The 24,766-nt window shown below is 49.7% G+C and overlaps 2 protein-coding genes across 6 annotated transcripts in view; one reads left to right on the forward strand and one right to left on the reverse strand.

Moving 5' to 3' along the window:
• The window catches only part of LOC130385204 (transcriptional regulator ATRX-like), a 35,200-nt gene extending 29,377 nt beyond the window's left edge, over nt 1–5,823 (reverse strand). Inside the window, exons 1-9 of the mRNA XM_056593586.1 lie at nt 5,617–5,823; nt 4,101–4,186; nt 3,908–3,960; nt 3,416–3,459; nt 3,204–3,331; nt 2,544–2,654; nt 2,258–2,367; nt 2,053–2,120; nt 74–1,953 (exon numbers count right to left, since the gene is read on the reverse strand). Coding sequence (XP_056449561.1) covers nt 74–1,953; nt 2,053–2,120; nt 2,258–2,367; nt 2,544–2,654; nt 3,204–3,331; nt 3,416–3,459; nt 3,908–3,960; nt 4,101–4,186; nt 5,617–5,636 — 2,500 coding nt within the window. The 5' untranslated portion in view covers nt 5,637–5,823. The remainder of the gene's footprint in view (nt 1–73; nt 1,954–2,052; nt 2,121–2,257; nt 2,368–2,543; nt 2,655–3,203; nt 3,332–3,415; nt 3,460–3,907; nt 3,961–4,100; nt 4,187–5,616) is intronic.
• A 711-nt stretch (nt 5,824–6,534) lies between these two features.
• On the forward strand, nt 6,535–23,155 carry LOC130385205 (plastin-3-like). Of its 5 annotated transcripts, none has more exons than XM_056593588.1 (16): nt 6,535–6,713; nt 12,327–12,438; nt 13,182–13,333; nt 15,972–16,101; nt 17,009–17,141; nt 17,876–17,957; nt 18,356–18,521; nt 18,651–18,793; nt 19,076–19,171; nt 19,756–19,951; nt 20,445–20,523; nt 20,903–21,020; nt 21,358–21,488; nt 21,876–21,999; nt 22,334–22,458; nt 22,905–23,154. In XM_056593588.1, the coding sequence occupies exons 2-16, from the start codon at nt 12,378–12,380 to the stop codon at nt 23,035–23,037; spliced, it is 1,869 nt and encodes a 622-aa protein (XP_056449563.1). In that variant the 5' UTR covers nt 6,535–6,713; nt 12,327–12,377; the 3' UTR covers nt 23,038–23,154. The 5 variants fall into 5 exon arrangements, with proteins under 5 accessions (XP_056449563.1, XP_056449564.1, XP_056449567.1 ...); XM_056593589.1 differs by lacking the exon at nt 6,535–6,713 and adding an exon at nt 6,739–7,024 and having other exon boundaries at nt 22,905–23,155; XM_056593592.1 differs by lacking the exon at nt 6,535–6,713 and adding an exon at nt 7,143–7,973 and having other exon boundaries at nt 22,905–23,155.
• The last annotated feature ends 1,611 nt before the right edge of the window (nt 23,156–24,766 follow it).

A 24,766-nucleotide genomic window follows, 5' to 3' on the forward strand; every position in this document is an offset into this window, starting at 1 on the left:
TCGAGAGACCCTACATGCTAACCGTTCTCAGACACACAGCAGGTCTCCATGGCAACAGTAGAAGGGCTCTTACCGGAGGACTGCTGGAACCCCGAGGCTCCCAGCAAGGACACGTTCTCCGTGATGGTCTTCATGCGCTGGTCGTCCGACTCGCTCCCCGATCCGGTGCCCGCGCCCGGTCCCGCCTCTTCCCCTTCGCTGGTGGAGGAGGAGGAGGAAGGGGAGGAGGGGCGCCGGCTCTTCCTCGGGAGCTTGGCTCTGTTGCCGGACGGCGTGGGCGCGCTAGCGGCGGGCGGGTCTTCGAGCGCGGTCCCGCGCTGGTCCACGCGGGACCCCATGACCTCAGCGCTCGGGGGACCCCCCCCGCCGCCGCCGCCACCGTCGGCGTTCTCCTCAGCCTCCTTCGGGTCGTCGGAGGAGGACCCCGAGCCCACCCGCCGCGCTTTGGCCCGCCTCCCGCTGGCCTCCGAGTAGAGCTTCCGCTTGCGGTAGACCCGGTTGGGCGACAGCGGCGTGGCCCGGGACATGGGGATCAGGCACTTCTTCTTCACCTGCGCGGGACGCGCCGCGGCGGCCGCCGCGTCCTCGTCCGAGCTGTGCGCCGTCATGGCGGCGCGCTGCAGCAGGGCGGCGGGCACCTCGTCCGACTCCTCCGAGCCGTCGTCCCTCCCCGGGGCCGAGGCGTCCGAGGCCAGGTCGGCCGCCGCCGCCACCGCCGCGCCCTCGGCGTCCGAGTCGCTGCCGCTGTCGACGGTGGACATCGAGGGCTGGGCCTTGACGTCGCTGGGACGCCGGAGGGGCGTGGTCTTCACCCTGGGACACCGCCGGTTGTCTGGCTGCTCCTCCTCCGGCCGCGGCGACTCGGCGGGGGCCTCCGCCGCCCTCTCCTCCGCGTCCTTCATCAGACAGACGCCAGTGTCTTGAGGCTCCGCCTCCGCTCCCAACGCCTCTTTGACCTCGTCGGAGACCTGCACACCCTCGCCGACGGCGCCGGGAGCTTCCGGCTGCTGCTGCTCCTGTTGTTGTTGTTGTTGTTGTTGTTGTTCCACAGGCACAGGTGTGAGTTTCAATACTAGTTTTTTGAGCAAACCGTGAGAATGCTTCAGGTTTGCCTTCGGGGCCAAGAGCGCGGGTCTTTGCGGCGGCTGAGCTGCGTCCTCGGAGGCAGCCTTCTCAGCGTAGAAGGTCTGGACCTCGTCCATCAGCCCCTTGACCTCAGGGTCGTCCTTCTCCAGATGCTCGGCCGCCAGGTTCTGCAGGTCGGTCAAACGACTCCGGTCGGCGAGCTCCGTCGCCGACCCGGCGTCGCCCCGCGGCGGCTCCACTCCCGTGTCCGGCGGAGGGCGGAGGGCGGCCTCGCAGCAGTCCACCAGGTCCACGTCACAGAACACCTCCTTCAGGCTCTCCTCCAGCAGCTCGTGGGACCGCCGGAGGCCCTTCAGCACCAGCAGGAAGGCCTTGAGGTACAGCGGCCGCGCGCCGCGGGTGCGCTTGTCGCTCCTCACGCTCTTGACCAGCTCCACAAACGTGGCGTTCAGGGCGTTGGTGGAGTCCACCAGCTGCTTGGCGTTCTTCACCAGCCCCTTGGGGACCTCCAGGGCGTTGTAGTTGAACACCACGTTGCCGTCCATGCCGCTGTGGTCCCACTTCTCGAAGGAGATGATCTGGGGCCGCGGGGCCAGGGCGGCGAAGGCCTCCTTCTCGGGCTCCTCCCGGTGCCTCCGCTGCTGGTGCTGCTGCTGGTGCCGGCTGAGGTTCTCCAGGTTCTCCAGGACGCTCTCGCAGGCCACCACCAGGTCCAGCAGGGGCTCGGGGTTGCACACGTAGCAGTACCACTTGCACTCCACGATCCCCGAGAGCTCCTTGCGCCCCAGGTTCCGCAGGATGCACTTCTTGCAGAAGGCGTTGCTGCAGTAGTCGCAGCAGATCAGGTTCCCGCCCTCGGCGCACCACCTGCACGTCGGGACCGGGAAACACACACGTTAGGGGGGTGGGCGGGTCTTCTGGACCACGTCGGCTCCAACCCTTTTTGGCGTGTGCGGGGCACCGTACCTGCACTGCTCGTCCATCCCATCTCCGTCCTTGCTTATGTCGTCACTCGAGTAATACTTGAAGCAAGACTTGAGGAGCGAAAAAAAACACACGAGTTAAAAACGGAACCGCCCCTTCAGTCGTCACTCAAACCAATCGGAACACTGGTCGTCGTGCGGCGACAGTTATGCCCCTGGTGGGTAGAAGGAAGCCATGGAAGACTCACCTTGCATATGAGCACTCTGAGGATGGGGTGGCGGTAGAAGGAGTCTCTCTGGAAGTGGTTCACCTGCCGACCGCACGCCGTGCAGCTCACGATCTCGTAATGCCCGACCGCTGCGGAACACAAACCGATGAATTAAGCGTAAATTCGAAAAACTCTTGAGAACACCTGAATTCACCAATTCAGGGGCGCTCTGAGGTTTTTCGTTGTCTGATGGCGCGGCCGGTGTGGTTCTGGCCCACTGACACACGGAAGGAAGGACATTTCGGGTTTGGGAGTGTGAGCTGACCTCCCCGTCTCCTGGGGAACTCCTTCCGGGAGACGCCCGACCTGCGGAACTCGGGGCCCCTGAAGTCGTCCCTGGAGCCGCCCACGGCCTCGGGCCGGACAAGCACGGTCCCTGTGGGGAGAAGACACACCAGCGCCGCTTAACAAGACAAATCCCACCTTTCCTTGCCAATGCACACGTAAGGATTGATTGACTTTTACTGGTGTCCATTTTGTTGATGATCAATTTGTACCGTCTGTTGACTGACTTTGTGAGCTACTGGATGCCTGAATTTCCCCAAGGGGACGAATAAAATATCTGTCATAATCATCATCACGGCGTTCATTGGGGGATATTACAGACGGAGGAATCTTGAAACCTGAAATGTCTCCGTAGTCCCAACTACAGTTGCTACGAGAACATTCAGCAGATATGCTTTGAGCTGATAGTGACGTGGCTTATGGATCCCCTCGAAACAACTTCCCAGTCTACAAACCATATTTAAAAGTATATATTTAGTGTTCTAGAACTGCCTTTTGATCCCCGAATAAATGCCCACACCTACACCCTCAAGGAGAATTCCTGGTACATTTGGACTTTGGCAAAAAGTCGGACTCGCATATCAAGGAAGACCGCAATTAAAGGACTTCCAACCTGTGTAGGAACCACTGAACCACCCACCTTTAGGAAGTCTGCTGATGTCCAGGTGTCCATTAGAACCGACCAACAGAGGTTCCCCTTCCTCCTCGCTCTCCGTGGACTCCCCAGACTCGTCCAGTCCGGAGTGCTTCACCACAACAGAGGCTTTCCTGTAACGGGGGGGAGGAAAGACTTGAACCACCTTTCAACCACTTTAGCATCTCAATCGGGTTTCTAATCAAAAGCCCTCCCACCTCTTTGATCCAGAAGACCTGGCCGATTCTTTGGGTCTTGATTCCTGTTAGGTGAGATTCAACACCATATCAATTATGTTAATGACTATGACTGGATATTCCAGCAGATAGAAGTACATTGATCGGTAACAAAAGATGAATAATTGGATAACAGTAATATAATAATCATAATCATACTAATTACACAGATCTTGGGTTACTTGCTTTGGATTCGGGCAATGTATCTTATATGGATTTGAACTGTTGCATATTCTTGTTGCACATGTTTTATGTATTCCTTCCCAGTATCATTTGCCATCTGTGATTATTAATGATGTTTACTATAGTTTATCTTTGTAAAGATTCCCCAAACAGAAGCCCATCAATTCAACTAAATAAATACGTTCATTATCTTTATCACAATATTGGCAAACATGAGCTAGCCCTGATGCGAGGGAGCTGAACGTTAAGCATGTAATAAAGTAATAATAAAATACAAGTAGTATAAATCACCTCCGCAGTCCGACTTGTTGTATTTGGAAAACCATGGCCCCCGTTTTGAAGTCCTGTGGAAAACATGACGAGTTAAGAGATTTAAGTTAATAGTTAAAAAGATAGTAGTAAATCAGCTAGTTCACTGATTTCCGTTCATTATTAAAACTGTTTGGTTTGGTATGAGTAAATCCACCTTGTTTGAGTTGCGTACCTTCTGGTATGTCCTCTTCAAGTGGAGGATGAGCGAGGAACTCGTGCAGCTTATTCACCAGGACATTGAGCTTGCTTGCAGGTTGGCTAACAACACAGAGAAGGTGATGCACAGAGCCACATGTTAGAGCTACATTTGGAGTCATTTACCTTTAGTCCCTGTGCTACTCATCACTGTGGGACATCACTAGAGGTTACCGAAGCTTCGCTTGAGTAAACGTCTGAATGAAGCTCTTACAAAATCGCAGTTTTATTTTTTTTATTATTATTTATTCACGGTTTACTGATTGATGAAACCACTAAAATAGCTTTACTTTGGAGAATCTGGAATGCTGTACTCATTCAAGTGCCACTCAGTCAAATAGAGCATGGGCTGATGGAGAAAAGATTGCATGCTGTGAAAAATAAACGTATTTTGAGAGTATTCCTTTGAGGCAGTTATCAAGAAAAATACAACTTTAAATAAAATCTTATAATCATTAAAATACTCATGGCCCAGTACACAGTCGTTGGGAAAATTCCAGGAGTTTATTTCTGTTTCGAAGCCCATCTATCGGTTTAATAAATGGGCTACATTCTTTTATTTTTTTTACAACTAAAATGTGGTCTGGTCCAGCTGAATTTCAAACATTTAAAATGTACATTGGCGACATCACAAGTGGGAGTGTCCTCCCAGATATATGACGCATCAACGATCAGGTTTCCATACACATCTGGATGGACCCTCCCATACGTTATGATGCATTTCATTTCGAAGTTAATCAACATCGCTAGTATCTGAAGGTAAATATTTGTGGAAGATCCATGGCGTCACTGGAAATGTAATTTCCTGAAATCTAATCCGCAGAGCATCGTAAATATGATAAATCATGGAAAAGCAGAATTGACCATAATGGCAAATGAGTAATGATGGTTGGGTTGGTTTAAGTATTATTCGAATATTGAGGAGCTAACTTTCTGACCAATGTTTTGGGGCTGTAACTATACACTTCTTCCCTAAACCATATGTGTTGTAATGTCCCATGTTGTTCTGAACGTCGCATTAACACCGCATAACAATATACTTTGCCGTCAGTTTCCACAATTACTTAACGTTTTAACTAACGTGTTCTTATTAGTCAAGACCTAGTCCATGTCAAAGTGATCCAACATAGTCATACCCTTCATTGGACGAAGGAAGCTGACAGCTCACATTACACTAGAACTCCCTTGTAACGTGTAACACACACGGTCTGGGGAGCACTGGTACCCAGTACCAGTTAGACTGAGTGATGTTGTTTAAAACCAATCCCCGACATGAAACCAAGGGTCCTCAGCCAGCTTTAAGTCAGGCTGGACCCCAACCCGTCATGTATCGAAACAGTGGATCGACCAGGGGGCTACACCTTCATATCCCCCTTCTATCTGCCTAAGCCCGGGCCACCTATCACCTAGCCTAGCCCTAATAGCTCCAGTGATAGCAGTGCTACACGTTAACCTCGCCGATCAAAAGGCAGACCCCGACCCCGTGCAGTTACCCGGGAATCCCCGCAGACATGTCGAGTGTGGTTGTGGCCGCGCAGGGTTGTCATCCGGAGCGGTGATTCTGAGCCGTGTTATGGGGTAAAATGTGACAATGGTTCATCAGGGGCTGCATTCATCCGCCGCGGACCACCAGAGCCTCAGCCAACATGGCGCCAAGGAGACGTGATGCTGCGTTCAAAGGGCGACGGGAAAGTAGGACGTTATCGCCTCAGAAAACCGAAGCTGCCTCTCAACAGAACTTGTAATATTATGTGGTACAAGTTGCTTGGATACAAACAGAAAACCCATGAAAGGGTCCTAATATGGACAGCGTAGTGCAGTATGTATTTTTTGGGGGATTATTATTATATGTATTTGATTAGAACATGGTAGAAGGTTGACGATGCTTAACTCACCATAGCTGCCCTCTAGTGGTCATAAATCTCTTGATGCAGCTTTACACTTGGACCTCACAAACCAAGAAATAAATCCACCAAGGTTATTTAATTTGTCTCAAACTCTGTCATTGACTTGGATGTAAACATGCATTTCTGCTTAGATCTAATACCCTATTCAACATATTTAATTTGCCAAAATAATTGAATTAATAGAAGAATCGATAGAACCAGTGTCATTTGGAGAACATTATCCTTTTTCTCCGAATCAAACCACTAGAGGGCGGAAAAGATATCGATTTCCCCATCTGATGTACATTTTCCTCCACTGAAACTTCAAAGTAGGCTATATCCCTCAAAAGAAAGGATTTTCAACTAAATACATATAATAAAATTGCATTAATCCGTTACGTTTCAAGTCTTATACAATGTTTTGTCTGACTGTCTAGAATATTGTATGTAAACACCAGAAGCAACATGCTTAATCAATTATTTGGTTGGCCCGGACCCACGGGGCCCGCGTCAGAGCGGCGGGGCGGGGGAACATTCCAGCCGCTCTACTAGGCCTCTACGTGGACGCGGGAGGACGGATCTCCGCTCCACACTGGAAGCTGTCTGGAAACTCACAGCGCATCGCAAGTAAAAGCAAGAAACACTTTCTGGATAAAAAGCTGCGAAAGTATCGAATACTTTTTGAAGTTGCGCAGTAACGCACGGTATGATATGGTTTGCCTGCTTTCTGCTATTACTCCGACATTTCTGGCAGAATTGTCTTTTTTAGTTGTTTGCTGGATGTAAACCAGGGCTTGGGTGGTGGTATAAAACATGCATGTCCTGTTCGGTGGCTTCCTCGCCGCAAAATTGCTGTGAGATGGTCCGACTGGTTTCTAGGGTGAACAAAGTGTCTCAATTTGAATTACTACTGGTGCTGTGATCACTATCTCAAAGCAAACGGTGCGACGATATCACGCATTAGGAGGACATTAAACAGCTCTTACTAGTGAACTTAATTTAAACCATTTGAAAGGTAACCAAGTCACACTTTAATGTAATTTTACGTTTTTTTCAAAGAGCATCGGTGATCCTGCGTGAACCTTTTCCGGACAGGATAACCGGGAGTCTGCGGTGATTATTGACTTGATTAAATCATTGGTCTCAAGTTGCAGCCTGGTAGTTGAGATCAGTGATTATGGACGTTATTGAATCACTGATCTCAAGTACTGCAACAGGGTTGGTTGCAGGATGGTACTTCAGTGATTATGGACATTATATCAGTGATTATGGACATTATTGAATGGCTGCAGCCTGGTAGGCCTACTTGAGATCAGTAATTTAATAACGTCCATAATCGCCGACACGGTGGTTAAACGGCTTTGAATCCTACCCCTCCCCAGTGTACGTAGTGGGCGCTCAGCCATGGTTCTTCTGTTGACTGAACGGCTGGTTTAGCGGCTCATCACAACAGGGGCCAGGGCTTTTTTGTTTAAACAGGTGAACGCTCCTCACCTGCGGGTTGAGGCAACCGCTAGTGGCGTGGTCTACACATTGTGGTGTCCCCTTTTTTAGATGGGGCACAAGTTCCATCGTTTGTTGTCGTGACTGAGACACATTTTAGGTGTAGTTGTTTGCATCATGTCGAACAAGAATATATATTGATTGACCCGTATTGACAATGTACAGTTATCAATAACTGTAAGTAATTAAGTTATGTCGCATCGAAAGGTCCCAAAAGTTCCGACCCATGACGTCACTGTAGGTATAGACTCAGATCTCTCTTCCCCCTCAAGGTGATCGGTATTTGCGGTCTTCTAGTCCTAAGTTGGGGGTCACTAATTCTCCCCATGCTCCCGGCGGTATGAACCTGAGTGCGGATGGTGAAAGGCGGCCTTTGAGAGAGACATTGGAGGCTTCTTACGTTTCACTCCATCCTCCAGGTCCGTGTCATCATCATCTTCATCAACAGGCTCCCTGCACAGGTGCGCTTTGTTCGGGGCTTAGCCGGCACGCTATTTACACTCCGGTCTTGTCTGCCGTCGCCATCCTTCCTTCGCTTTTTTTCACTCTAAGCCTATTTTGTATGGCTATTTGCATCTCTGCTGTTGGCATGGGCTGAACAGTTTGTTGGTAAATATCATAGACTGGATTGGGAGAAGACCCAAAGGCTTGGGTTCATACTTGGCCCTCTAGAAGTATTGTTCAGTTCATAGTGCTTTGCGTTGGTAAGTTAGCTGCTAGAAGTATGATATGGACTTGACCTGACTAGGCTAGGTGAATTCTTTTCTCGAGAAGAAGAATGTAGTTGCTAACTATTAGTGTGAGTTGCCTCGGAGGCAGAACTATAACCTGATATACCTGTAGTAGGCCAAAGAATAGTTTAGTTCATTACATTCGTAAACTGTTAGTGTGGGAGTGGCAGCCAGGCGCCCAGCCTCAGAAACAAGTCTAATTACATTCCTGGGTGGCATCTCAAAGATTCCAGGGGACACCTTCCCCAGCGGCTAACTTTGCATTACTGCACTCATAAAGAAAAAGATACCCTTGTTAAGGTTAGCTATGGCCACAGGCGTCCCTTTGCATTTGAATCAGCCGGTTTACAATGTGCCGTGGCGACTATGCGCTCAGTGTTCACTTGTGTAAACTGAGTTTGTTTACTCGTTGCCACCACTTCCATACCTGTCAGCACGGTTCTGCTTATCACTTCCCGTCAGACGGGGCGGGGCAGGGCGGGCTTTGTGGCGTCTAAACGCTGCGTCCATCATCAGTCTCGGCGGGCCTGTTTCGCCTCACATCTGCATGTGATTGTGACGCAGCCGCTGGAGGAGTGTTGTGTTCCTGCAGACGGGCGTGTGCACATCAAGCGCAGAACGCTAGAGAGGGGCGCGCAGTCTATTTGTATGCGTGTGTGTGCCCCACATGTCCCATGTTTCTGAGGGGAAGGAAGGCTGAGAGGGCGGAGTGAGTCAGCGCGCCCTTCTCCTCCGCCATCTGGGAACCACTCTAAACTTTTAATTGACCGGCAGCACCATTAGAGGCCACGGAGAACCGTTTTCGGGCGGGGCATTTGAGGCCTGTACTTTTTCACTGCTCGCCTGCTACTTGGGTTGTTTTGTTGTTTTAACGATTGACCATGCTTCCTGTGTAGATATTCAAACATTCAGGCTATAATACTGTAGATCTCATTAAGTTTCCTCCATGTCGACGGCGGAATAGTTCAACCGAAATGGTTTTGTTCATGCATGCATGCATGATTTGCTCTGGTCGTTCTGGTTTGTTTTGGTATTGGATCATATTGTGTTCTTTTGTTCGTTCGTTCGCATGCAGAAAATCAGCTACCTCCCTTTACATTTAAACAACAGTGACGTGTGCGTTGTACCATACAACCGTACAACGCCCAGGAGGTGTGTGTGTGTGTGTGTGTGTGTGTGTGTGTGTGTGTGTGTGTGTGTGTGTGTGTGTGTGTGTGTGTGTGTGTGTGTGTGTGTGTGTGTGTGTGTGTGTGTGTGTGTGTGTGTGTGTGTGTGTGTGTGTGTGTGTGTGTGTGTCCGTCCTCCCTCCAGCTGTCCAACGGCCGGGACAACTGTTGTCCCAGAGCCGGCTGCCCGGGGCACACTTGCTGCTCCTCACGAGATCTGTCGCCCTGGTTTACGACGGCGCTGACAAGCCCTCCATTCTTCTACTTCTACCAATACTACCCCCCCTACCCAGTTGTCAGTCGCCATCTGGGCCCGGGGTGCGGCTGTGCCTGAGCTGGTCTCACCCCCCCCCCCATCTCACCCCCCCCCCATGCCCTGGCAGTGACGAGGGCTGGCAGATGAGGTAATGTTTGTAGTTCTTTATTACATGGTCCAGACACGCCAGAAGTCTCCTTTTCACAGCCTTATGAGGGCAGGGTAAATATAGACAAGTCCGCCTCGTCATTTTCCTACTGCCTTGGTCAGGGTTTTTGTAATTGCCCCCGAATTGGGAGCGCCGTGTGGAAGCTGTCATTTGGTATTCACAGGGACTCAAAGTGAATCTCATCCGTCAGCGGCCCGTGATAGCCCGTGATGGCATGGGGGGGGGGGGGGGGGTTTTCAGCAGCAATCAGAAACGCAACCCAACGGCCTGTAGTTGAAACCTGAGTCACCTCCCGTGCTCCTGATGGTCGCTCCCTAATCATACCCTTCCTGAATACCATCAATAGCTTCATTCACGGAAGCGCTTGCGGTCTCCCCAGCGGTTGTCCATTGTCTGCGTGTCTGAATGTGTGCTTGTGGTACCAGGGGACCACGGGCCGAACCCAGGAGGGTAGAATAGCTCGGCAGCCCCACAATGGGCCCGGTCCAGTGTTTACGCTGATTTATGACCTCTGAACAATTCTTGTATTTTCAGCAGCGGTAAAGGCGGGCGTTCATATTGTAGTCAACATGGTTGCGGCGAAAATGGCAGCGTGACGTAAATGACGCTGAAAGTATTGAGTGTAAACATTGAAGGGCCCTCTGCCACGGGCTATTGCGTTCATGTTCTCTGTTTACCCTCTGACGGCCATGAAAGAAACCATGATGTTATTACGTTTAATGGGTTCATCTCCTTGGTGGTACATCAGGTGAAGAAGTCCACACACTGCATCAAGTCACAGAACCCTTTGGATGCTATTCTGTTTTCCGTTCAATGTCAGCAACATTGTTCTTGGCCTCTTGTCAGAGAAAGTCAAAATGTTGTCCTCTGGTAACTTGTGGTGAGTGACTGGTATTTATAATTGAGACAGTGTGGACGAGGCCGGCGGTTCATCAGGTTAACCAGGGGAGGAAGCCTCCAGAGTGGGCCACAGCCCTAGCCTGAACTGCTGGTTGTCCAAGCCCCCCGGATCAGTTGAGTTTGAAGACATTTTGTGTTCTCCAGGAGGAATGCTGTGTTTTCTGGGAAGTGGGTTCTGGGAGTTGAGACTGAGGGGCGGGGGGGGCAGGAAGTGAGCGTTCCCTGCTCCCTCCACCTCGACTACTGGAGCGTGGTCACCCCGTTTAACCAGGGTGCATTCCTGCTCCCGCAGCCCATTCAGAGGAGTTCCCGGAGGAATGTTGTGTTTTTGAACGGGATCGCAGATGGGTTCTGAAACCCGGAACACGGCCGACTCCCTCTGATACAGCCCCGGGCGTCCTGATTGGATGTTGTGATTCGTAGATGTGGGTTCCTGATTAGCGGTCATGCACCGATGCGTGTTCCTGTTTGGTGTTCCTACAGGTAGATGTTTTGGTTCCTGTTTGGTGCTCACACCTGTGTCGGTTTGTTCCCCTTTTGGTTTTCATTCGCACCTGTTGAGGTTTGTTCCTGTTTGGTGTTCCTGTTTTGAGTGGGGAAGGGGGGCAACCTTTCGTATCCGTCGAGATGGTCTGTCTGATCTCTGTCCTTGTAACCATGGTTTCATTGTTTCAACCGCGAGCATCGCTAGCATAACGGTTGGTCCTGCTATCTGCTGCTATCGTAGACTGCATGCCTTGTCACATAATTTAGTAGTAATTCCTTCTTGCTGGACACAATACTATTGGTAGGGTCCCTATTTCCCCCGACAGGGGGGATGTTGATTAGCCATATCAACATTGACCCCTTAGTGACATCACACGGGGGAGTGTCCAACCAGATTTGCGATGGGTAGGTCAGCTTCTACCAGTAGGAGGGTGAAACAGCGGCCTTGTAAAGTTCAACAGTTCTGTCCAAGAGCCTGAAGCGAGTTTTGTATTTTTACGAGCAATCTGTTATTTGATGCATCAGCTCTTTTTCCAAAGCTGTTGGTTTTAGGCCAAGCGGTTATGACTCACTTCAGAGTGACTGGACCGGGGGTTTTCAGGTCTGCGGACCTGAGTCCAGTAAGTCTGAGTCTGTCCTGTTGTGTTATTATAAGGTCTTCTGCCAAGGAGGTGAGTCAGATCACCAGCTGACCAGCTGGGCTAAACACAGGAGCTTCGCTAGCTGGGCTAAACACAGGAGCTTCGCTAGCTGGGCTACACACAGAAGCCTTGCTTGCTACTTACAGCGGCCTCTAACTTAGGTGGTGGCTAGCGTTGTTGCTGGCTGGGCTGATGGCTAGCAGCGGTACCTGACAGGGGGGGATGCTAACATTAGCCCAGACTAGAGTGGTATCTAGCAGGAGTGCCTGCTAGGGTTTGTGCTAATGTAAGCACTGACTAGGCTGATGGCTAGCAGCAGTACCTGGTGGGCTGGGAGCTATCAGTAGCGATAACGGTGTCTGGGTTATTTAGGGAGTGGTGCAGGAGGATCAGCTAATCCATCTCCCTGCTGCCGTCTGCAGACCGAGGCCCTGATTCAGGGTTTCTCATGTTGTGTGTCAACAGGGCCCATCCAAGCCAATCACAAGCCGCACCCAGCTAAGCCAATCAGGGGACATGGCAGGAAAAATACCCAAAGAGGAGCTGGAGGACCTGAGAGAAGCCTTTGCGAGAGTTGGTAAGTTTGACCCACAGCTTTTTTCATACATGCTTTATGTGTATTCCAATGGTTTAGATATTTAATTATTGGCTTAATTAGAGTTCAATTGGTAGCTCAACATGCAAGAAAACTGAGCATGTAGGAAATACACCTTGTAGCGACCGCATAGGCCCTATGGTCCTATGCCAGTCACACACTCACTTACCCTTCACTCACTCACTCACTCCCTCTCCGGTCGATAAAATACATACTATAGTCCATCAAACACAAACAAAGACTACAAGGCACACTTAATAATGAAATCCCCAGAAAAGGTTTGAAGAGTCCATACTTCTCCAGTCTAAATATGTGTACCTCTCAAATCAAGACTTTAAAAACATATTTAATGCAAGTTAAAACTTGTAGTCATTTCATTGAATGTCAAAGTAACCTTGCATGTGGAAGCTGCCCCTTCCACACGCGGTATTGTTTCTAATGCGGTCTAGAGAAAGGCACAGAAAATATAATTTACATGGGTAGGATAAGTAGTTACGTCTGACCAAAGTCGTGTTCTATGGCTCCTGTGTCGTGACCCTGGGTGACCCTGCTCCTAACACTGACCTTGACCCTCCTGACCCTGAGTGACCCTGACCATGACCCTGCCCCTGAATGACCCTGACCTTGACCCTGTGTCACCTTGACCTTGTGTGGCCCTGCCTTTTGACTCTGTGTGACCATGACCCCGTGTGTGTCTGCCCCTGACCGTGTCCCTGCTCCTACAGACCTGGACAGCAACGGCTCCATCTCAGCCTTCGAGCTCCACGACCTCTTCAAGGAGGCCAACCTGCCTCTGCCGGGGTTCCGGGTCCGGGAGATCATCCAGAGGCTGGACCGCAACAACGACAACCTGATCAGCTTCGACGAGTTTGTGTCGGTATGTCCAGTTGTGTTTTTAACTAGATCTGCCCTTTAGTCCTAGTTCTGGTCACCAAGGGCTACACAGCCCTCATGATACGACCGCCCCAACCCATAGCCCTCTAAAGGCTTGAGGAGAACCTCCCAAACCAGAGGGGAGACCTGGAGGAGAACCCAGGAGACGGGCCTCCTCCCCAGGGCGATAGGAGGGCGATGGGGGGCCGACAGATACTGGTCACACAAAACGAGCAAACCAAGGTTATGTGATGTATTAGAAGGTTGTAAGGAAATCATCGAGTAGTAATGAGTAAAATGCGTGTTATTTCTGGCACACCTAAGGGTGATTAAGTAGGCACTCCTAGGTGTGTGTGTGTGTATGCATGAAATCCTCTCTGATTGATAGAAAAAAAAATCTTGAATGGGCTTGGGTAGCGCGTCACACGTGTGTTTGTGAACGTGTCTACAGCCGGTATGCCTGCAGCCCGGGTGGCGTCTGTATACCTGGCCCTCTGCTCGGAACAGGTCCAGGACGGACCGGTGGAGCCGGTCTGGCCGGTTTGCTGATGGCGCTTCCCTGTTGTGAGGAGGGTGACTCAGCCTACTTCTCCTAGGAGGGGCGCTGAGCCTGCCCGGACCACTTAGAGAGGGACTTAGGAGGGGAGCAGTCCCTGGGTGCAGGGTAACCCCCTGCAACCCTCAAGGACACACACACTCCTACACACACACCCACACACCGGAGTCGCATAGATTCACAACATACTCCCCTACAATCCTCCCACACACACGCTTACTCCCACTCGCCCACACACACCGGACTCGCATACACAACATACTCCCCTACCATCCTAACATGCACAGTCAGACACACACAGTCTCACTCACACACACTCTCATACAGTCACAGACACACACACACACACTCTGTCACACACACACACACAGTTTAAGTTTGGGAAGGAGGAAATGAGGCCAGCAAAGTGGTGTGTGTTCCAGTGTCTGGTTTCCTGCTAGACGATGGGAGGGACAGGACAGCCTCTGTACCGTAGCGCTATTCCTGTGATACTGTACTCCAGTACAGTCTAATCTTAGTACTGTACTATACTGTTGGTAGTATTGCAGTACTATGTTGCTGTACCTTAATGGTAGGACTGTAGTACGCTTGTTTTTTAAACTCCACATTGAACACATTGAACTTGTTGGAGGTTGAAATGTGAACAGCACACACAGTGTTCCTCTTGGTAAAGTCAACAGTCACAGCCTGGCATCCTGAAATATGTTGAGGTTAGCTCTTGAATGTGGAGTCCTGAATGTGTGCGGACAGGAAGTGGCGAGCTCCGCTGTCGGCTTCTATTTAAGGTGCTTTTCATGGCGTGTTCAGATGAGACGAGCGCTTTTTCCAGATACTCTGCTATTTTATCGCACGACGCTTCCATAACAATGTCGGTTATCGTTTAGCGGTACAAAACCAGATAGATAAAAATAATGGCATTCTTATGAGCTACTTTGGAGGAATGTCTTAACTTTTCATGGCTTGATGAAAAGATAAAGAGCTGCTAACTTGTTGGCGGAAAAGGCGGCGCCCCAAGAACATGAATATCGTCTGAACGTGGGTACATTTAGATGACTGTGCACAATGAGCGGAAAAAGGGTTTCTTTCTGCTCGGTCATGATTGTCCTGGTGGCCTCTCTATTTCAGGCAGGGTTTGTGTTTGTGGTGGTGTGCGGGTAAACCATTTCTGAACAGCATCGTCCGATGGAGGCTAGGAAACCTTGCGTCTCCACGGTGGTTTGGAGTGTTTCACGTAGAACAGGAATGTTCACATCGCCTAGCTAACCTCATCTCTCTCCTCTTCCTCTTCCTCTTCCATTTCTATTCTTTCATTCTGCGGAAGAGAATAAAACAGCGAAACACAATGGCTCTTGTGTATCCTCTCAACACACATTTACATGTAGCTTTAGACGCTTTTATCCATAGAGATGGAGAAGTGAGAACAAGCAAAGCTTCGATATACTGTTTGGTACACCGTAAATATAAGTAATATAGCTTTCAAAAGGAAGTAAAGTGTACTGCTTTCTTTACTTTAGGGGAACATGACTTTGTCCGTCCTCGTCGTATCACGAGTATTAGTGCTGGAACACAGGGCTCTGCTTTCAGCTTTTTGGCCGTGTTTTAGTTTTGGGTCGTCGTGTGTTAAAGCAGCAGTAACTCAACCAGTGCCTGCGGTCCTCTCATGGCGAGCAGACATTCCTGTTGCCTCCTGCAGTCCAGCGGTCAGAGCTGTGAGTCAGAGCTGAGGACACCGTTAGCCAGAGCTGCTCCTAGAACAACGTCGATAAAACACACAGTGAGGCAGAAAGTCAATGTATTTACAAAGACACCTCAAAGATGGCATTGTTTCTGTCTCTGTTTGTTTGTCTATCTATGTCAGTCTCTCTATAGGTCTCTTTGTCTGTCTGTCTGTCTGTCTGTCTGTCTCTCTCTCTGTTCACTTCTTTCGGTCTCTGTCTCTTTTTGTCTGTCTCTCTCTGTTCATCTTTTATCTGTGCCTGTCTGTCTCTCTCCCTAAACAAGGTCATAGGCCTAATTTGCAGTGAATACGAACAGTTACTCAGAGCTCAAAGTCAACCCCGATGTAAAAGACGCGTCTCTCCAACAGATCTTCCAGGAGCTGAAGAATGGAGAGATCGCCAAGAGCTTCAGGAAGGCCATTAACAGGAAGGAGGGGATCCTGGCCATCGGGGGAACCTCTGAACAGTCCAGCGAGGGAACTCAGCACTCCTTCTCTGGTAGGACCTAGACCTGAGGCCTGGGTCTGGTAGACCTGAGGCCTGGGTCTGGTAGACCTGAGGCCTGGGTCTGGTAGGACTGAGACCTGGGTCTGGTAGGACCAGCCTCTCTGAGACTCCGTCTAGCAGGACCTAGAGACCAGAGACTTGTTCGAGCTGGATCTAGAGACTAGAGACCCTGGTCTAATAGGATCTAGACAGTCTGGTCCAGTAGGATCTAGAGACCCTGGTCTAATAGGATCTGGAGACCCTGGTCTAGTAGGATCTAGACACCCTGGTCTAATAGGATCTAGAGACCCTGGTCTAATAGGATCTAGACACCCTGGTCTAATAGGATCTAGAGACCCTGGTCTAATAGGATCTAGAGGCCCTGGTCTGGTTTCTCACAGACATGGCAGTTGTTGGGGTGATGCTCCTTCCCCTTCTCCACAGCAGGGGAGGGGCGTAGACTTGGGGCCGTTCTCCTCAGCGTCTCGAGATGAGGGTCGTTAGGTTGTAGACTCCCAGCCCAAAGGGTCTGGTCCACAAAAACCTACGTGCTCCTCAAAGACATCTGTGATATGCTGCACATCGCTCTGGATTAAAGCTTAAAGGAGACTTATTGTACCACCAGGTGTGAGTGTGATCAGCCTTACAAGCCTTTTCGAAAATCTGCCCCATATGACATCACTAGTGGGCGTGTCCACCTAGATCTGTGCCGGATAGATCAGTCTACCAGCCTACCCAGTGGACTGAAGTAAATCCATCTATCCAGCACAGATCTAGGTGGACACCCCCACTAGTGAGGGCAGATTTTCGAAACGGCTTGTAAGGCGAATCACAATCACACCTGGTGGCATAATGTCTCCTTTAACGTCTCCAACAACAGTCAAACACATCTCCCTGCTCCCTGTGATGTGTTGTGCAGAGGAGGAACGCTTTGCGTTTGTGAACTGGATCAACTCTGCCCTGGAGAAAGACCCTGACTGCCAGCACCTGCTGCCCATGGACCCCACCACGGAGGCCCTGTTCGGGGCCATGGGGGATGGCGTGCTGCTCTGGTGAGTCCCGCCCGCGCCACGCCACCGCCGGGGTCTGTTAGTGGGGGTCAGGCTGAGGCTCGCCACCCGAAAGTGGGGTAGCTACAACTAACTTGTGATCAACTTTTTAAAATATAAATGCATGCTTATGTGCATTTTGTAAATGAAACCGGTCGCCGTTCGCTCGGTTCTAGCCCTACTGTTGTCAAAAGACTACAACCCCCCCCCCCCTCTTTCTGTTTCCGGTCCGGTTTCCGTTTCATTTTCAAAATGCAGATTTACAAAATGCCAACTAAAACGCGACAGAAACTGTATTTCGCTACGATACTTCATGAGGTACATCAACGAACACCACTAACCACTCGTTGAGTTTCACATTTCTGAAAACGAACGTTGAGGGGTGTTTTAAGGACAGGTTTGTGAATGCCCATAGCCAGCCATTGTGAAGCAGGCAGGGGCGATTCGAAATTAGCCAAATACTGGAGACGGGACCAATATTAAAAATTTCGGTGTTAACCAATCTTTTTCATCCCAGACATACCAGAAAGGGGGCTCAATGTTCAAAATACCAGAATTGCCCTTTAAATATAAATGCATGGTCATGTGCCTCCCCGGATCAGCGTACGCATAGATGCGTGTTAATGACCTGTTTTCCGAGGACGTAATGACTGTTTTACTGCAGCTCCTCTCCTAAAAGTCTTTGTTGGGTCTGGACATGAGGTGTCGAGTCTAAAGTCCCTCCCTTACCCTCGCAGTAAGATGGTGAACCTGTCCGTGCCAGACACCATCGATGAGAGGACCATCAACAAGAAGAAGCTGACACCGTTCACCACGCAGGTGGGTCCCGCCACCATCTCCCCAGCCTGCCCTGTCTGCTGGTTCTGAGGAACACATTTACATTTAAATTGAGGGCGTTTAGCGGACGCTTTTATCCAGGCCGACTTACAATAAGTACATTTGTCAGAAGAAAGAGAAACAACACTATAGCTCTGTCGGTACAGTAAGGATGTTCAAAGAACCAAGTGCCAAACACTTACAATCGCGAGGTTGACACATTCCGACGATGCCAAGTACTATTTTTAAGTGCAAGGACGTACAACATACAATAAGTGCGTACATAAATTGCCAGGACGTACAACGTACAATAAGTGCATACATAAATTGCCAGGACGTACAATAAGTGCGTACATTAAGTGACCATCACCTCCTCCTGACTCCTCTGTTGTGGTTTGTAGGAGAACCTGAACCTGGCTCTGAACTCGGCCTCGGCCATCGGTTGTCACGTGGTGAACATCGGAGCTCTGGACTTGAAGGAGGGCAAACCCCACCTGGTTCTGGGTCTGCTCTGGCAGATCATCAAGATCGGCCTGTTCGCCGACATCGAGCTCAGCCGGAACGAAGGTGCGTGCACACGCGTGACAGGCCTACTCCGACGCCAGCCGTTGTGTTTGTGTGTGTGTGTGTGTGGGTTTGGTGCTTTCAGCCATCAAGGTATAACTGACCTCCTCCTCCTGCTCCCCCCCCCTCCAGCCCTCGCTGCTCTACTCCGGGACGGGGAGACCCTGGAGGACCTGATGAAGCTGTCCCCAGAGGAGCTGCTCCTCCGCTGGGCTAACTTCCACCTGGAGAACGCCGGCTGGCAGAAGATCTCCAACTTCAGCGGTGACATCAAGGCAGGGAGACGCATTGTTGTGATCATCAGGATGTTAGCCAGTAGCGATGACACTAGCATCCAGTAGACATGGAGCGTTCTACCGTGCTTGACTCCTAAAATATTGGTTCCTTTACAGGGTTATCGGCGAAAAATACACAAGCATACCACGCACAAACATACACACATGAACGCACACAGACTAAAAGCCTACACTGAATACACTCTTTAACATACGGTCTTAACATATCACGAGACACCTTTTGACTAAATTTGGGCGTAATGTTGACCTCTCGTCTTCCAGGACTCCAGGGCGTACTTCCACCTTCTGAACCAGATCTCCCCTAAAGGCACGGAGGAGGACCAGCCGCGCATCGACATCAGCATGGCCGGCTTCAGCGTAAGGTTCCTCCACCAGACCGAGATAGCTCGGCGTAACCTAGCGTAGCTGGGGGAAGCGTCGTGTGGTTTCGTGTAGACGAGTGTAGCTTGGCTGCATGTAATGCCATTTGGATTAGTGTAGCATATCTGGAGCTAATGCAGCGTGACCAAGCGGGGGCTAATGTTGGTGGAACTAGTGTTGTTTAGAGTCGTGTAGATGAAGCTACGGTAGCCTTGCGTTGTTTCAGCTAACTTTGTCTTGTTTAGCTTATCGTATCGTAGCCGAAGCTGGATCCAACCTTTGTTGTTAGCCTAGCTATATCTAACATCATGCTGTGGAGCCTAGGCTAACATCATGTTGTTAGCCTAGCTCTATCCAACAACATGATGGTAGCCTAGCTCTAGCTAACGTCCCGTTGTTAGCCTAGCTCTATCAAACATCATTTTGTTAGCCTAGCTCTAGCTAACGCTGTGTTGTTAGCCTAGCCATAGCTAACATCGCGTAAATAGCCCAGCTCTATCCAACATCATGTCGTTAGCCTAGCTCTAGCTAACATTGTGATGTTAGCCTAGCCGTAGCTAACGCAGTGCCGCTCCCCACAGGAGAAGGACGACCTGAAGCGGGCGGAGATCATGCTGCAGCAGGCCGACCTGCTCGGCTGCCGTCAGTTTGTCACGCCCACCGACGTCGTCAGCGGCAACCCCAAGCTCAACCTGGCGTTCGTGGCCAACCTCTTCAACAAATACCCGGCGCTCACCAAGCCTGAGGGGGAGGACATCGACTGGGGACTGCTGGAGGGTGAGTCCGCCTAGCTAGGGTGGTGCCCCCAACTAGGGTGGTGCCCCCAACCCATTAACCCATTTCCTGTGTTGTGTACAGGAAATGGGTTAACCTAGTGATTGTTAGTGCTGCTTGGCACTTGGTTCTATGAACATCCCTACTGTAGCGAAGGCGATATATATTTTTTCTTTCTTTTTACAAATGTACTTCGTGTAGGTCGCTTTGGATAAAGGCGTCTGCCGATTACGAATGCCCTAAATGTAAATGTGGATATTTAGCGCTCTTACTTGTCCGATTTGAGCAGACTGCCTGAAGGTTGATAGCCAAAAGCTAACTACTGTGTTGCTATGCTCATACCTTCATTATTGATATTACAGTAGACTAAAAGTTTAATCGTACCGATATATAGGATCGATATATAAGTTTCAGATCCTGGGCCGGAAGAGGCTGGACCCCTCTGGGGACGGGGTTTAGGGTTTAGTCCCGGTCTGATCGTTCATCTGCTCTACAGGTGAGACACGAGAGGAGAGAACCTTCCGGAACTGGATGAATTCCCTGGGGGTGAACCCACACGTCAATCATCTCTACGGGTACGTAAGAAAACGAGCTTCTCCGGTTCCATCAACTTGTCGAGTTGGTTCAAGCATCCAAACGTACCAGACGATTCACCCAGAGCTTCACCCTGCTGCCATTCCAACCCACGATTCACCTGGCAGGAGGCCTGCGCTGTCCGTGGAAGAGTTCTATACCAGGAAATGAAATGTGTTGGTGCTCTGCCATTGGTTGTCTGATCCCATGGCCATATGTGTGTAACACAACGCCCTCATTTACATAAAGGATACCATTGTACAACTTGGGTCCCTCCCCTTTAACACACCGAAAGTCGAGGCCAAACACCGGCCGTCCCATGATCCTTTTTGTGTTGTTGTTTGTGTCTAAAGTTGTTGTGTGTGTTTGTGTGTGTTGTAGGGACCTTCAGGATGCGATGGTCATCCTCCAGCTGTATGAGAAGATCAAGGTTCCTGTGGACTGGAGCAACAAGGTCAACAGACCCCCGTACCCCAAGATCGGGACCAACATGAAGAAGGTAGACCGCAGTCAATCAACCCTGTTTATACCTGCTCTATCTCTTGGGACATGCTGTATCTGTTGACACCTGACGTATACACTGACCTGACGTCAGTGTATACGTCAGGTGTACACTTTTTGTTATGTAGGCTATATCCGATTTTGTTTTTTACGTTTTTCGAAATGCTGTGTTTTTTGTAGGTTTATGAAATGCCGTGTTTTGTATGTTGTGGCATTTCATGCTTTCAAAATACACGTATTTCGTTGTTTTGTGCGTTTTAAGATCCACATATATACGTTTTGTACTTTTTTTTTTTTCTTTTTTTTTATAATCTCCATGGTGTTGTTTTGTGTAGCTGGAGAACTGTAACTACGCGGTGGAACTGGGGAAGTCTGCCAAGTTCTCCCTCGTGGGCATCGGAGGTCAGGACCTGAACGATGGGAACGCCACCCTGACGCTGGCGTTGGTCTGGCAGCTGATGAGGAGGTGAAGAACCCCTCCTGGGTCATCCAGTAAAACACTTAGAAACCACTTAGACTCTACCAGGAATAGTTTTCCTTTGATCCTCTGCGTTAATCAAATCTGAAGCTGTAACCAAAACCCTTCCAGGAAAGAGAAATTCCAGGAAAAGAGAACTTTCTTTTTTCTTTCTTCTGAACTTAGGCAGTTCTCTTTAAATGTACTTGATTGATTGGTCATGTCGTTGATTAAGGCAGAGTACGCCTGACAATGCAGCCCTATGATATCTGTGCTACCACTATGCTAGTACAGAACTAGTCTGCTGCAGTATCTTCACTGTAAAGTGAAGTACGGGCAGAGTACTGCCAAAATTGCAGTTTTCCCAGACTGAAGGCCTTGTCCTCCACGCTCCAGGTACACCTTGAACGTTCTGGAGGACCTGGGAGACGGGCAGAAGGCCAACGATGACATCATCGTCAGATGGGTGAACAGCACCCTGGCCGATGCTGGGAAGACGTCAAAGATCAACAGCTTTAAGGTGGGTCCAGTTCTACAAAGTACTGCAGTAATACTCTTTACTTCATGGTCTACTGCAGTAATACAATATTAAAGTCTGGATGCTTGCTGATCAATTTATTGGATAGAAAGTTTTACAAGGAGCTTACGCTTTTCAAGTTTCAGTTTTCAATGGTCAGTTTTCTCTGATCATTTTATTGTTGTTATGAACTTGGTTTGCTATTAATATTTTGATGTAAAAGCGCCGTAGCAAATGGATAGTTTTAAGCCCGATCAGCAGGTCCAGTCCTGAGGGTGATATTGGCTAGATTGGGATCAGGTAATAATAAGTCATTATGATAATCGTGTACCTCCAGGACCGGGAGATCAGCAGCAGTCTGGCCGTGGTGGACCTCATAGACTCCATCCAGCCCGGCAGCATCAACTACGACCTGGTGAAGACCAGCGACCTATCGGACGAGGATAAACTGGAGAACGCCAAGTAAGTCTCTCGGGACACCATTCGATACAACTTTATCCATACATGCTCTTCCTGCACGACCGCAGGAATACAAAGAGCTGAACAGATACGCCTGAGGTAGATTCAAACAAGCCGTTGACAGATTCCCTCAGGTCCAGAGGCGAAGAACATGAACAATACCTTAGGCTTCTTGTATAACAGGGCTAGCCAATGTTCAAGAAAGTTTTCAGACGTTCACATCGTGTCTTTAAAGAGGAATCTGTGCAGATGGTTTCACCTGACCTTGGGTCTCACACACACACAAAGTTCTTGGCACAGAATTCCTCATTTTTAAAATACCAAATCCCTTGTTTTGTCCTGCTTTGTTAGCAGAGTACATTTTTTAAGAAAGGAAAATAGAATGGAATTTGCACTTGTATCGGTGCCCACAGTGCTGACGGGTAAACAACGTCTCCTACCTTCCATAGATACGCCGTTTCCATGGCGAGGAAGATCGGCGCGCGGGTCTACGCCCTTCCTGAGGACCTGAAGGAGGTCAAGCCCAAGATGGTGATGACGGTGTTTGCCTGCTTGATGGGCCGCGGGATGAAGCGGGCGTAGACGGGCCGTGACCCCTGACCCCGTGACCACCCCCTCTCCCACCCCCTCTCCCTCTCTTTGACGGAGCGCCCCCCACGACCAGGAAGGATATGGATGATGTCAGGGTGGCGGACAGCACCCCACCCCCCACCCCCCACCCCCACCCCCCACGTGTTCCCTGGACGAGGCCGGGTGCTGAACTAAGTCGTACGGCGATCCGGGAAGAGGTGGCCTGCGCTACCGCGTTGCTTTGCGAAAGAAACAGAAATGAAGGGAATTGTGTTGGCGCCTAACGGGAAGCCTCGTCGACGTGTAAGAACGCTGTTCGTTGGTATTGTTGTGTGATCGTGTGTGTGTGTTTCCAGCTGCAAGGTTGTTTACATTGTATTGCTCTCACCGACTGAGGAGTTAAAAGATGTCCACCAGACGTAACGCAGTCCTTATTTTCGTACCAAAGGAAATTTCAATATGGCCCAAAAAATATTGAATAATATTTTTTTCAAATTTCATATTGAAATTTTGATTTGGCAAAAAAATATAAAAAATCCTAAAAGATTGTCGCAGTAGTTTAGAGACGTGCACGTGAAGATTGAAGTGGTATCTGGTTAAAGTACCACAGTCGTCGGCTGGTCCTCATCTCCTGCATGGTTACCACGCCTACAGATGTCCTGACTCCATGAACCTTAAGGATGCCAGTGTTTAATCCCTGGGATTGCGATGTGTGTGTGTGTGTTTGTGTGTGTGTGTGCGTGTGTGTGTGCGTGCACGCTGGTGTCGTTCCTTCCGGCATCTGGCCTGGCGACGATGACGAATCAGACTGTTACCATGGAAACAGGATCTGACCTTTTGCTTTTCCTTGATTTCCGCCGTGCCTTGTCGTCGTGACGACGTCCCCAAGCCGCTCTTTGAACTGTCTCGTCGCCTCCCGTTATTATTATTCATTTTTTTTGTATTCGACTTGTTAGCAAATATAAAGAAATCGTCTCATTCCAGGTAACTTTGTGACGCTGTGCGATGCACCGTGTGATATGTTAACGGTCACGCCTGCTACGCAAATGCTTTATACATAAACAATAAATAAGTCTTTAAAAAATAAATCTTTGTATCTGTGTTACTGTTAACAGTAAAAGGTGTCTGTGTTCACTTGTGATGTCACTCAAGGGTAGGGGATTTGGCTTCCACATGAATATCACACAAGGTGGTAAAACGGGGGGGCTTTTTTTAAATGATCTTGGAACAATGTCGGGGACATTTTGTAAAATGTGAATATATGACGTATATAAAATCAAAATATAATCTAGCCTGTAATCATCAAGCCCAGTCCCTTGTCAGGATATTATTAAACAAACTTCTGGCGCTCCTTATGTTGACGTCGAGGGAGCTAGCCCGTGGGTGACGGTGGAGTGAAACCCTTCCTCTCACCTCAGATGGCGTGCTGAGGGGCGAGGTCTGACTCGTCCCAGAGGCACCTCCCTGGGACCACACCCTAGAGGACTCTGCTCCTCTGAGCAGCTGCAGGAGGTGATCCTCTCCCCGCTGTCGGTCCACCCCCAGAGCTCAGAGCAGGCTCCAGGGAGCCTCTTCTGCAGGGGGAGACTCTAAACCCATCCTGGTCCTCCTATCATTAAGGAGCAGATACTTCATCATACAATTCACCCATCCATTAGTTAACTGGCTGTCTTGCCATTTGCCATTCTTTTATTCAGCCAACGATGACTCCATTTTGTTCTTCCAGTACCGGAGCATCTCA

This window comes from Gadus chalcogrammus, chromosome 7 (genome assembly GCF_026213295.1).
Source record: "Gadus chalcogrammus isolate NIFS_2021 chromosome 7, NIFS_Gcha_1.0, whole genome shotgun sequence".
NCBI classification, from domain to species: Eukaryota; Metazoa; Chordata; class Actinopteri; order Gadiformes; family Gadidae; genus Gadus; species Gadus chalcogrammus.